Raw genomic sequence first — 14415 nt, 5'->3', positions numbered from 1 at the left:
GTTTCTCATGCATAATGGGGATAAGAAAACCTATTTCATCAGTTGACAAAATTAAGTAAGATAATGAATGAAAAAGGTTTAGCATTGCCTGGCACTCAGAGCACAATAAATAAGAGCTATTAAAACTCATAGGGGGAACCATACTCAATACTTTGTCATAACCTATAAGAGAAAATAATCTGAAAAAAAATACATAGAGATGTATAACTGAATCACTAACCTAAACTAACACAACACTGTAAATCAACTATACTTCAATAAAAAAATAAAATAAAACCATGGGGAAAAAAAAACCTCATAGGTATGTCAAGGCTTTTAGAAAGACAATTCAAAATGTAATCATTTTATGACAAAGGAAAATGCTGGAAGTTCTATTTCTGTATTTCATAAGATTAGTTTTTGCTGCACATTTTTTAATCTGACAGTTTAAAGGAAATTTTTCATATTTCACAAATTATTGTTTCACAGTGTCAATTTTTTAGCAGATAAATTTATGTAAATATACAACAATGCTTTCACTTACACTCTGATATCCTTGAGCCAGGAGCTTTGATTTCTCTTTGTATCCTTAAGATTTTGGACAGTGCCTGACACACACTAGCCTACCACTAGTAGTGGGATAAGGAAGAAACCCTTTGAAATAAATTTTAGTTGTATGCCCAGGCAGGAAAGCAGTTAGGAACCTGCAGTCTGGTTAATAAACCACAAAATTATGTGATACTGCAGTATATGATATGGCTGTACACAGTACATGGACATTTTTTTTTTCTTTTTTTTTTTTTTGCAGTACGCAGGCCTCTCACTGTTGTGGCCTCTCCCGTTGTGGAGCACAGGCTCCGGACGCGCAGGCTCAGTGGCCATGGCTCACGGGCCCAGCCGCTCCGCGGCATGTGGTATCCTCCCGTACCGGGGCACGAACCCGTGTCCCCTGCATAGGCAGACCGACTCTCAACCACTGCGCCACCAGGGAAGCCCCGGGGACATTTTTATTACCAACAGATGTTCAGCAACAGGGTAAGCCCAAAATGGTACTAAATGGAAAATTTTTGTCAAGGCTTATAAAGTATATAAATTCCTTTGTAACATACCTGCACATAGGCACAAGGCCAAAATTCCAAGAGGAAACATGCGAAAGGCCCTTTCTGGCTCAAAGGTGGCCAAATTACTGTATTTAATCTAATCATCAGTACAAAATTCAGTAACAAGTAGAATATATGGGTCTTATATCCATTTGATAGGAAACGGGAAGTACTTCTTGAATATTGATTCTGCCAGACCAGTTTCCTCTGATGTAGATGATGTAATATGTTTTCATAAAATTGGGAGAATTTCTATTTCAAAAAGTTTGTATACACACACAGTGAATTCAAAAGTCTATACCACAAAATGTTAGCAGTAATTATCTCTGAGAGAGGTATTATAGGTGGTTTTAATTTTCTTCCATTTGCTTCTCTATTTTTTCAAATTTTCAACAATGGACATATATTACTATTATAATATTTTTTAAAAGGAGTATAGTTTTGGGACTTCCCCAGTGGCGCAGTGGTTAAGAATCCACCTGCCAATGCAGGGGACATGGGTTCGATCCCTGGTCCTGGAAGATCCGACATGCCGCGGAGCAACTAAGCCCATGCGCCACAATTACTGAGCCTGCGCTCTAGAGCCCGTGAGCCACAACTACTGAAGCCTGCGCGCCTAGAGCCCGTGCTCCGCAACAAGAGAAGCCACTGCAATGAGAAGCCCACACACCACAACGAAGAGTAGCCCTCGCTCGCCATAACTAGAGAAAGCCCGCGCTCAGCAACAAAGACCCAACGCAGCCAAAAATAAATAAATAAAAATTTTAAAAATTGTTAAAAAGAAAAGGAATATAGTTTTTTAAAAATGACTATTAAGCACTACTCCCAAATTATACAAAACAAAAATAATGTGAGAGAAGGCTCTCAGACATTCACACCTAAATGTGAATTTATTATTCAGATTTATAATGCTGAAGGGAATAAAACATATTATTTACAAATTCAAAAGCTGAAGATCAGGGTAATAGATTCAAGTTCAAGTAGATATTAAGGGACCACAACATTAGGGTACAGAGTACTAAACAGAAGGCTCTGAATAGCCAAAAGGTGGAGCCATGAAGTTGCTGGGCTCTGTGAAGAAGGAGCAGAGTAAATATAAGTGGCTGAATGCAGTCCAAAGCTGAGAATTTGGTGAGGAATTTGCCCTGCCCCCTCCTTCTTTCAGGAGACATGGAAAGGTATTTTATCTTCTTAGGATCTGTCCCCCTTTCCTTGCTAATAGGGAAGCCAGCCTTTAGCAGGAGGACCCCTTAAATCCATCCTCCCCCTTGCTGGCATTTGCCTACATGCTTATCTTTTTCACTCTCCTCCCTGAAACCCTTCAGTGGCTGTCCAAAACAAGGCCTATGAAGCCTTTCAAGATATGACACTTAAAAAAAAACACACACAACAAGATATGACACTTGTCGTGTTCTCACCACTGCTTTCCTCATAGTTAAGATCCTGGCAACAAGAGCTACTTACAGTTCGCCATACATAGGCTGTGTTTTATTAGCTATTCTGTGCCTTTGCCTGGATGCATGTTCCCACTTCTGTCTCTTTTACCTCACTTAATTCACATTCAGTCATCATGGCCCAAAAGCTTTCTCTGAACTCCCACCTGCATTCCTGGGGTGAGCTAGGCTTCCTTGTTCAGAACTCTCAAATCATCACACTTAGTCACTGCCATGGACCTAGGTTTATGTGTCCATCTATTTCACTAGATTCTGAGCTCTCAAGGGCAGAGACTGAGAACTCCTTATTCACCTTTATATCCCAAACATAGTGCCTGGCACCTCGTAGGAACACAGCACCTGCAGTAGGTGCTGGTGAACCAAGCACCTCAGTAGGAATGGAGCCCCTATTCCATCTTGGGTATAAATACAGAGCTCACATTTACTCAGATGCAGAGGCAACTGAGATCCCCTCCTCCCAGTCATAGCTATCTGGAATCCCACTGCCTATAATCAAAACTTCCCCCTTTCTCAATCCAGCACTGAGAGTCCTTCTTCCCTCCTTGGTTTAACTAAAATCTGGCTCTTACTGGAAAATACTCCCATATAGCCTTCTCATACATATGTTGCTTATTCCCTCACATTCGATATACACTGGTGTCCTCCTCTCTTCCCCAAAGCTTCCTGATTATTACTCCTTGACTTTCACATAAATGCCCTGGTCCCTTTGAAAATCTGTGGTAATCTCACCTTTCCCCCCTGCTAATTCAGGTAATTTACCAACCTCCACCACTTCCTGGTATTTTGGCACCTGGGTTAGTCTTCCTCTCCCTCCTCAGTCCTTGTTTGTCTTCATTCGAGAGGACTTCACTGTCCATGAAAACCATCCACATAACACTGGCTTCTCAGTTCTTTGACCACCTCAACTGAAATAACCTTTGCCCCCAACAGGCCTACCACCATACTCTGCAATTGTCTTCTCCTCAACTGCTCCACTTTTGAAATCTCAAATTCAGTCAGCCCTCACTGACCTTCACTCCCATGCCCCTTCTACGTCCTCCCTGCTATCAACCCCATCTCCACTTCAATCCCTAAGCAGTCTAGATTCCTTGGACCATTACTCTGATCACTTTTGCTGAGTCCTTAACATCTTCACCTTGTCATCCTTTCATCTTACAGAGCAAAACCCCAATCCTCAATCAACTGTCTCCCATCTCCACTCCTACAACTCGATGCTGAGTGTTGTCATAGGAAATCACATAATCACTCTGACTAATGCCACTACAAATTCAGTCTCTCACCTCAGCTGTGACCCCTAGTTTGCCTGAGGAGTTCTTCATCATGTTCTGTAGTCAATACCTGAGCATTTCTCCACTCTCCTCAAATCTCCTAGCGTACTACTTCCCTCTTCACCTTCAGTGGATGACCATGCAAAAATACCACAGGGAAAAAAAAAACAGAAGACATCAGGCAGGCACTCCCTCAACTTTTTACCTTAATACCTGCAAACACCTACATGATAATCATACTTTCCTCTGACAAAATGTTAGAGATGTGCTTCTACCATCTAAGGCTAAAATCTCCAGAGTGTGCTTGAGCTCATCTGTCTGGGTCCTCATAGGGATTTTGCTCCATCATACATTCATTCTGTCTCCTCCTGCCTCCTTTCTGGCTCCCTCCCATATTAGTATTTCACCATGCTCCGATTTCCCTCATCTCTCCACCTCACCAACACAAAATTCTCACTGCCATTTCATATCCTTTCTTCTACGTCCAGCTTTAGCTTATTCTTCCCTTGAATTCACAGCCAAATTTCTGGAAGACGTGTTCATGTTTGTTGTCCCTACTGCTTTATCTCCCATTTCCTGCTTAAGCCACAGTTAAATAGCTTCTACTCTCAATACTCTATTAATATGGTTGCTCCCGGGGCTTCCCTGGTGGCGCAGTGATTGAGAGTCTGCCTGCCAGTGCAGGGGACACGGGTTCGAGCCCTGGTCTGGGAAGATCCCATATGCCGCGGAGCAACTGGGCCTGTGAGCCACAACTACTGAGCCTGCGCCTCTGCAGCTAGTGCTCCACAACGAGAGGCCGTGATAGTGAGAGGCCCACGCACCGCGATGAAGAGTGGCCTCCGCTCGCCACAACTAGAGAAAGCCCTCGCACAGAAACGAAGACCCAGTACAGCCAAAGATAAATAAATAAATTAAAATATATATATATATATGGTTGCTCCCCATGTCAATGTCTTTTTGCCAAATCCAAGGGCCATTTCAGACTTGTCTTCTGGTTCCTTTGAAAGCCTTGTACTTCTGGGCTTTATGCCCTCTTCTTGTCATCCCTTCTCAGTGGGATCCCCTTTCCTCTGCTATGCAGTTAAGTATGTTGGTGTGCCTCGGGGTTCTTTTCAGCCCTCTTACCTCACTATACTTTCCCTGGATCATCTCATCTACTAACTTAACTACAATTACCATTTTTTGTTTATTATTCCCAAATCTTTAGAACAGATCTCTCTCCTGCTTCAGACCTATAAATCCAACCGCCTACTGTTTATCTCCTCTGCTATATCTCATGGACTACTCAATATTAAAATACATCTAATCCTGAACTAATCATATTCCCTCTCTCCCCCCATAACTCTTCTTGCTTTGTTCTAGTACCTATCTCAGTGACAAAGCCTAGGTTTTATTCTTCTGCCTCTCTTATCTTCCAATTCAAAGCACTAAGTCCTAACAATTCCATTTCCTAAAAACCTCTGAAATCTATCCATGTTCCTCAAAGTCCATTGCCACTATCTAGCACAGTGGTTAAGAGCACTGGTTCAGAAGCTAGACTTGGTTCAAATCCTCACTCCACTATATATTATCCAGCTGTGTGATTCTACACAAGCAACAACTTCTCAAGTGCCTCAGTTCTCATTACTCAAAATATGTTACCTATCATTAGTGCAGACCGCCATCACCTCTACCTTGGATTACCCCGACAGCATCTTAAGAGGGCTACTAGTCTCCAGTCTGGCCCTTCTGCAATCCAACCTCCTCAGTAATCTTTCTAAAACACAAATCTCATCATTACTCCTTACTGTAAACTCTTTAATGATTCCCCATTGCCTTCAAGAAAACATTTCAACCCCTTAAAAATGCACATAGGACCTTTAAAGTCTGGTCCCTAATTCCTTCTCTTATTCCTGTCCTCCATCACATGCACGCCATACTGAACTATTTGGAGATCCTCAGACTTACAGTGCTATTCTTTGCCTCTGGGCCTCTGCATATACAGGCATCCCTTGGAAATATTACAGGTTCAGTTCCAGACCACCACAATAAAGCAAATACTGCAATAAAGTGAGTCACACAAATTTTCTGGTTTCCCAGTGCATATAAAAGTTATGTTTACACAATACCAGAGTCTATTAAGTGTATAATAGCATTATCTCTGAAAGAACAATGTACATACCTTAATTAAAAAATAATGCTGTCAGAAAAATGGGACCAATAGACTTGTTCAACACAGGACTGCCACAAATCTTCCATTTGTAAAATATACAGTATCTGCGAAATGCAATAAAACAAGGTGTGCCTGTACTGTTCTGACTGCAAACCCTCTCTCCCTTCTAAACTGGCTAGATCAACTTATACTTCTGCTTTACATCTCCTCTTGGGTATCACTTCTTGTAAAAGCCTGACTCCTAAGGCTGGTGAGGTGCACCCCAACTAGATCCTTAGCATTCCATACCTACTTTCATCCTAAATATTAGGTGTTAATCTCAACCATAATTGCTTCTTTAGACTGTAAGTTCCTTGAAGATAGTGACCATGCCTTATTCACTACTATGTCCCTAGGGACTAGGATAGTGATGGGCACATAGAAGACATTCAACCCATACCTGTTGAATAAATTATTGAGTATGCACTGCTTGCACACCTTTTAATTAACTTTATCTAAAATCTAAAATGTTACATCTAACCAATCATGTCACCAATCTATACAGCCCTTTAATGTAGAAGGGATTTCTTATTTTCTACCATATATCCTATGGAAGAAGTGATCTGAATACAGACACACCACATTTTGTAAAATGCAAGTAACCTTAAGATTGACTTAACTGCCACATTTTAGAAGAAATTTTAAAAGATTACATTGAGAAAATTCTTAATGCACAGTGAAGAGAGACAATAAAAGGAGGTTTTTTTATTCAAAGGTATAACTGGATAAGTAGATTTGTTTACAACCATTCTTGTGAAATACTTTTTAAAAAAATACAACCAACTTCTTTGCCAAAAGCAGACACAGACCTCAACTATGATGACCTAATTTTTGGTGGATAATGTACATGATTAGGCAGAAATAGGCAAGCTCACACTGGTAGATTAACTATCCCAGTCAAAACTCCGTTTGCGGCCCCCGCTTCTTGACCGATTTCTGTTCCCACTTCGTCTTCTACCATCTTGTCGACTTCCTGACCGACTCCCCTGTCGACTCTGTCTACCTGACCGGCCACCAGATCGACCACCTGACCGGCCCGACCGGCCTGACCGGCCACTTGACCAGCCACTCCTCTGTCTGGAATTAGAAGATGTGCTTCCATCATAATATTCTTCAATTTCAGGCAACTTGGCTGGCACTGAGAGTACCCAGTCTGAATCATGCCACTCTGCCTGTTGGGATAATTTACAGGATTAATATAAATGCAAAATAGAAACCATAAGCAAACACGTGAATATAGGAGACTCTTTTCATATCCATTAGCTAAAGGCCATCTAGCCATTAAGTTCAAAGTATCTAGAACAAAACAGAAGACCAGAAAACAAAAACATATTCAAAGCTCATTCACTAAAGTTTCTAAGTTTTATGAACAAACAAAACAGAAACAGACTCAGATACAGAGAACAAACACGTGGCTGCCAGAGGAGAGGGAGATGGGGGTAAGAGTGAAACACATAAGCGAGATCAAGAAGTACAAACTTCTAGTTACAAAATAAATTAATCACAAGGATGAAATGTACAGCATGGGGAACAGAGTCAATTACATTGTAATATCTTTGAACAGTGACAGTAACTAGACTTATCACAGCGATCGTTTTGTAATATATAGAAATATTGAATCACTATATTGTATATCTGGTACTAACACAGTTTTGTAGGTCAATTATACTTCAATTTTTTAAAAAATGCAGACAATGGGAGGAAATTCTTCAAAATGCTAACAGTGGTTATCTCTGGGGGGTGAGGATTATGAGTGCTTGTTGTTTTTTACTTTATTCTTCCATGTGTTTCTAGTTGTGTGCGATAAACATGTACTGCTTGTAAAATTAGAAAGAAAATAAATGTCATTAAAAATGAAAAAAATCGATCCTGTTAAAATTTAAATCTCAAATTTAACATAACAATACAAAGCTTTGTTCCCCTCCCCAGTGCCCCCCCCCACCAAAAAAAAAGTTTCTAGAAGTTAAGTTTTAGTCTCAGGAGAAATTTTCAGGCTGATTTTGGGACTCTAAATTCCTACTCAGTTTATACATTCTAAAAGAGAGCACCAGTTTCTCAGCACAAAACGAATAAGTCACTAATAAGTAGTACATTGCTTTCAGCAGATACATTGACAGAAGCAAGGAGTGTGAGCTGAGATTAAAAATCTGTCAACAGCAGCCAGGGACTAAAAAATGTAGCCATTGGAAACAATTTGGTATCGGGGTAAACAACTCAAGATATAAAAATCATTGCAGGGGCTTCCCTGGTGGCGCAGTGGTTGGGAGTCTGCCTGCCAATGCAGGGGACGTGGGTTCATGCCCCGGTCCGGGAGGATCCCACATGCCGCGGAGCAGCTGGGCCCGTGGGCCACGGCTACTGAGCCTGCGCATCTGGAGCCTGTGCTCCGCAGAGGGAGAGGCCGCCACGGTGAGAGGCCCGTGCCAAAAAAAAAAAAAAAAAATCATTGTAGCTCATAAGAGCATCGGTATGTCATATCCAGCTACATTAACTGTTTTTCATTGTGATCATGAGTTGCCAAGGCAAGTTAATATTAAAATACCTTCAGGTAATAGTGAGCAGAGACAAACAGCCACATACACCACTGGTGGCAATATATGACCAAAGCCCTAAAAATACACACACCTTTTGGCCAAGCAGACATCTTAAGAAGTTCATCTTAAAGAGACAAACATGGCAATGCATAAAGAGTTAGCTATGCCAACATTTAAGGCTGACCTGTTTATAACAGAATATTAGTATTAGAAATAATCTAAATGTCAGAAAATAGGACATTAAGTTGGCCACCCAGGTGGCCAAATGCCAGGAAGCCAATAAAAACAAGTAACTATACAGTTGACAAAGAAATGTGTTTACAATATATTCTGAATTTGTAAAAAGACTTTAAAAACCAAATACTCCCATTCTTGTTTCAAAATATGTATATAAATATGCACAGGGATGTAACAGACAAATTCCACAGTGTAGGAATCTAGTGGACAATCTCTTTCTTCAACAGATAAAATACAAGGAAAATTTTTTTAAAGGAAGAGAGAAAGGAAGGAGAACCTATAAAGTAAACGAGACAAACATAAAATTACAATGTATGAACCTTATGGACCTCCTTATATTTAAAAAGATGTAGGAGACAGAGGGAAAATTTAAACAGAAAATTGGATAATATTGAGGAATTATTATTTTGGGGGGTTTAGTTATGGTATTACGATTGTGTTTTTGGAAAGTGTTTTTAATATTTTAGGTATATAGAAATATTTATGGTTGAAATGACAGACTTCCTAGAATTTGTTTCAAAAGAATACAGGAGAGAGTGGGGAAGTGGCTGGAAGTAGACATGAAACACAATTGGCCATGAGTTGATAACTGTGGAAGGTGGGTGATGGGTACATGAGGATTCAGTATGCAATTCTATTTTTTCACGTTTGAAATTATTCATGATTTTTAAATGTTTTAAGTTATGATACAGACTGGATATTTATTATTTATTATTATTTTATTAAGGAATTGTTAAATGATCTAGGCATTTAGCCTCAATCAATGTCATAATGATATATGACTATGTTATTTTTAATCCCTATCTTTTAGAGAAACATACTTAACTATTTAACAGACAAAAGTTTTTAAATACCAGGCTTCCCTGGTGGCGCACTGGTTAAGAATCCGCCTGCCAATGCAAGGGACACGGTTCGAGCCCTTGTCCAGGAAGATCCCACATGCTGCGGAGCAACTAAGCCCGCGAGCCACAACTACTGAAGCCCACGCACCCTCGAGCCCGTGCTCTACAACAAGAGAAGCCACTGCAATGAGAAGCCCACGCACTGCAGCAAAGTGCAGCCCCTGCTCAATGCAACTGGAGAAAGCCCATGTGCAGCAACGAAGACCCAATGCAGCCAAAAATAAAATAAATAATTTATTTAAAAATAAAATTTAAATACCTGTAACCTTTCTGACTCAGTTGTGGGAACATCAAAGCAAACACCCTAAAAGCAAAATGAAAAAATTTTTATTTAGATGCATATGAGTTGATTTTTTAAAATATCTGCTTGTAATCTTGTATTAGCTAAAAAAAGATTAAGCTTGTCCCATGATTGCCTATACGACTAAACCAGCTAATATATAATAATGCATGACACAGAATGGCTGCTAATTGTACTTCCTAAATCTAAGAGTAAACCAGTATCTAATAAGAACTGACTACTACTGAGAATCTACAGTATTCTCTAGAAAAGTTTTTGTAGACACTATAATGTTCCATGTCCCTTGTAAAATGACCCATCTAATAAACTCCTTTAAAAATGTAGTGCCAGAAACTTTCTCTCGTAAAGTGCTGAAATGTTTATCAGATACCGAGAATGAAGTAATCTAAGATGCTTCCTCTTTGGTTTTGGTTGCTGATAAGTTGCAAGTTAGTTTAATATTCAAATATAGCTTTGCCCTAAGGACCTTGGTATATTTTCCTTCCCCTCCACAATTTTTCTGAATGTGCATATTTGTCTCATACTTGCCACTGATCTTTTTTCAAGGTAAGTAGTATTAAATTTGAGAAAGATAACTATTTCCAATAAATGGGCTAATAAATTATAGACTAGAATGAACCTATGTTGTCAAGTGAGATGAATAAATGTAACATCTTTTCTCAAAACCATTAGAAGAAATCAGTCACTTATATTACAGATGGTCTTAACTTTGCTATTTCATAATTCTATGAAAATACTTAATTCACTTTATTATCCTCATTATCAATCAATAGCAGGCCACTTAAAAACCAATATTGTGTTCTCTAAAAAATAGAGCTGTTTAGCTGTTGCAATTATAAGTTACTTAACCTTAGAAAATAAACACACACAACCACATGTAATATGTATACAAAGGAAGAAACTCAGAAAACTCGGATATTAGTCAAATTAAGCAGAATGACTTTACAGCTTTCTAGAGGAATGAGTTACTTAAATAACTCCCCAAATTTACAAGTGGAAACATACTAACACATGGAGAACATCCCACTAGGCTTCAAAAAAAAAAAAGAATCTGCTAGTCTTTATAATCGTACGGCAGTTGTCTAGAAAAGCCTACCATATTTCCTTTTAGGAGGCACATTCTGGTAATTTGGGACACAGCATTACTACTCAGCTTTCTGTTAAGTTCTTTCCAAGCACAGCTAACATCCTGTATTTCTTCTGGGCTTTCCAGAGTCATGGTCACAAACCCCTTAAGGAATAAAAGTCACATTATGTTTGGGAAAAAAGCAGCAGCAGCAGGACAATGACATTCTAACTTGACAGCCCTTTTTGACTTAACCATGTACTTCTTATGAGCCAATAGTATAACATGACTGCTGAGAAAACAACTTCTTTGAAACTATATTAATAGAAGACTAATGTTTATAGATAATTGAAAGTACCATTCTTCTATACATTGCTGTAAAGACTACATTTAATTCTAACCATCGTTTTTTAAGAGGAAATTAAACAAACTAGAGCATCCCAGAAAAGATAAGGTAGTGGAGAATTAAGGAAATGCTGAAGGAATCAAAGTTAGCTTTGAGTGGAAAAACAAGAGGACATAAACCTCTTTAAACTTCTGAAGGACTATTACATAAGCAAAAATTACTTGTTCTGTAGAACTTCACTGGACAACAAAAGGATCAACATGAAGAAGATATAGGGAGGCAGTCATCTAACAAATATTTGAGTGCCCCCTATGTATATGCCAGAGATGCTCTATGTGCTAGAGATTCAGCAGTAAATAGTCCTTTGTCTCATGGAGGTTACATTCTAGTGTGTGTGTGGCAGGGGGTTGGCATGGCGGCACTGGATAATGGTAGGAGAGGAGACAGTGAACAAATAAGGAAATATATATAATGTCAGATAGTAACAAGAATCATGAAAAAAAATAAAGCAGGGGAAGAAAATGAAAATAGAGAGTAAAGGGAGGGGTAAGCTATTTTAGAGTGTGATGAGGAAAAGACTTCTCTGACACAGTGGTATCTGAGTAGAAACCTGAATGAAGTGAAGGAGAGAGCCAAGGTTATTAAAAGGAAAGAACGTTCAAAACAGCACAAATAAGTGTAAAGGCCTTTTGTAGGATTAAGTTTATGTTTGAGTATCAGCAAGTAGGTTAGGGTAGTGAAAACAAGCAAGGGGAGAGTGATAGGAGGTGAGGCCAAAGAAGTAGCAAGGGAAGACCCTACAGGACATTCATGGTAAAGACCGGATTTTGGTTTAACCCATAAAAGAAATATCAAACCACTAACACCCTGTTGCTAAGATATTTAATCAGAGAATAGATGACCCATCTGCGAAAGAGGGATACTTTTATTAGATAAAAGTTGGGATTAAATTACCTCTTATATACTTCTTAGCTTTAAAAGTCTATCTTCATATTTGCTTAAGAAGTATGGTTTAAATGTTTTCTTGAGAAGTATCTGGTGGGTTATTAGGGATAGGGCATTTGCTCAGTGCTAAAGTATCATCCCACAGATTACTTACTAATTATAGAGAGTAAAATATACCTTTATAATGGGAATATATGGCTCTGGGTATGGTTTGTTTTGACATCTGATACTGAACTGGCAGGGGGACAGATCAGATGGTGTTTTTTACACACACACACGCACGCGCGCGCGCGCACACACACACACAGACACCCTCCACATATACAAGCAATCCTTACTTTGCAGTGGTGTTGTGTTAGCTGCAGAGTCTACTTCTCGATTTGCATGGCTCCATGGCAAACAAAATGAGGACTAGGTTCTGGTATGCAAGTTTCGGTTAACAAAGTACTGGGCAAAGTGAAGATGTCCTATATTTCCCTCCAGATAGAGACATATCTATGGTTCAGTTTTAATCCTTCTCAACCACATGCAATTTTCTCACAGACTTCTACCTTATCGGAGGTGATCAAAGAACGTGGTTCAAAACTTGATGCGCCAGAGATGTGGGCTAATGCTGCAGCCAATGCATCCACTGCCCCTTTCTCTTCTATCAGTCTCTGAGCTGATGGTCGGAAAAAATCAACAGCAGCATAAGAAACGCAAGCCAGAGACCTATGGTTTAAAAATAGTAAATTTTCTTGGTCAAGACAAAGGGGAAAAATTAAAGATAAGAGAATGAATGGGAAAAGAGAGAAACGTTTTCGTATTTTAATATAATTAAATGTCTGCTGGTAAAACTGGTGATTAAATTTTCTGATATGTGAACTAGGAGAGCTTAAAGATGTATAGCCTAATACAAAAGAAAAAAATCATTCAGCAAGGTCAGAAAGCATACCTGATGGCATCCATGCTTTTAGATTTAACTAAATCCATTGTAGAAGGAACACCTACACGTTTAAAAGTAATTCCCTGAAAATGAAAGAATTACATTAAAGAAAAATGGAAGTCTTTACAATTAATTCCTAAATTAATCTAGTTTGTTGAATTTCCATTTCTTGGACTTAAAGATTTCCAAGCTCTAGCAGATCAAAAGATTTTCTAATAAATCATCAATTACAAATTCTAGAAAGAGAAAAAAATGTTTTTGAATTGTCTCTTAGTTACAATCATGGAATTTCAGTTGCAAAATAAAGCTGATTTAAAGAAAAGGATGCTCTTTATATCAATCAACTTTTTTCTTATTATCCTCATTTTACACAGTATATGAAATAGTGTATGAAAACACCCATCATAAAAATAGGAAAAATGTGAAATACCACAAAAACTCCAGACCACAAAAAATGTGTAATTTCTTATAGAAACTGGTTAGTGTACCATTACTCGACATAATCTTAACTATTACACCAACACAATGTCACATTCATCCATTTACAATACTGGACTAAGAGGTACTGAAATCACAATGCACTTCTGATTTTAGTATCAAGGGAGAAGTTCAAGGGAAAAATGAGAAAGTCAGCTCTTCTGTCTTCACAATAAAAGCTGTATTAAAACAAGATCTTGCAGCTAATATAAATTTAGCTCTCCACATGCTTCACATCCAAATGCAGCTTAAACTGAGAAAAGTTATAACGATCTAATTGTGAGAACAAATACAAAAAGATCTCTTTTCTACAGCACCATTCAGATAATAAGCCTGAAATAATTTAACTCTACTTACTGCTTTTTGTTCCACATATCTTAATTGACCTCTTTCTCTTGGTTGATAAAAACATATGCAAATCCCTGTCCGGCCAGCTCTACCTGTGCGCCCAGAGCGATGAATATAGGATTCAACATCCTAAAAATAAAAGAGGTAACTCTTCTTAAAAATCTGGCAAATTAAACAGTCATTCCAGCATCCAAATAATAAGAAAAATAACAAAACTACTACTATCAATAATAACATTTTTATTTCAATACTGTTGCTCTTTTCAATATCCCAAAGGGGGATGTTGAAACATCCCATCTGCAATAAAGGGTATAGGATTTAAAAACTTTTTATCCACTC

The 14415-nt window shown here is 38.6% G+C and overlaps 1 protein-coding gene across 2 annotated transcripts in view; it reads right to left on the bottom strand.

Annotated features, from left to right (window-relative positions):
• Nucleotides 1-6676: 6676 nt before the first annotated feature.
• The window catches only part of DDX50 (DExD-box helicase 50), a 32537-nt gene continuing 24798 nt past the window's right edge, over nt 6677-14415 (bottom strand). For both annotated transcript variants that reach the window (XM_082673597.1, XM_082673598.1), the window contains 6 exons: nt 14086-14205; nt 13261-13334; nt 12878-13037; nt 11066-11200; nt 9928-9972; nt 6677-7167 (listed from right to left, as the gene is read on the bottom strand). In XM_082673597.1, coding sequence (XP_082529723.1) covers nt 6880-7167; nt 9928-9972; nt 11066-11200; nt 12878-13037; nt 13261-13334; nt 14086-14205 — 822 coding nt within the window. In that variant the 3' untranslated portion in view covers nt 6677-6879. The remainder of the gene's footprint in view (nt 7168-9927; nt 9973-11065; nt 11201-12877; nt 13038-13260; nt 13335-14085; nt 14206-14415) is intronic.

Source organism: Grampus griseus, assembly GCF_964374135.1.
Source record: "Grampus griseus genome assembly, chromosome: 16".
Classification (NCBI taxonomy): domain Eukaryota; kingdom Metazoa; phylum Chordata; class Mammalia; order Artiodactyla; family Delphinidae; genus Grampus; species Grampus griseus.
The sequence above is the reverse complement of the archived record's forward strand: the minus strand, read 5'-3'. Positions and strand labels throughout refer to the sequence as shown.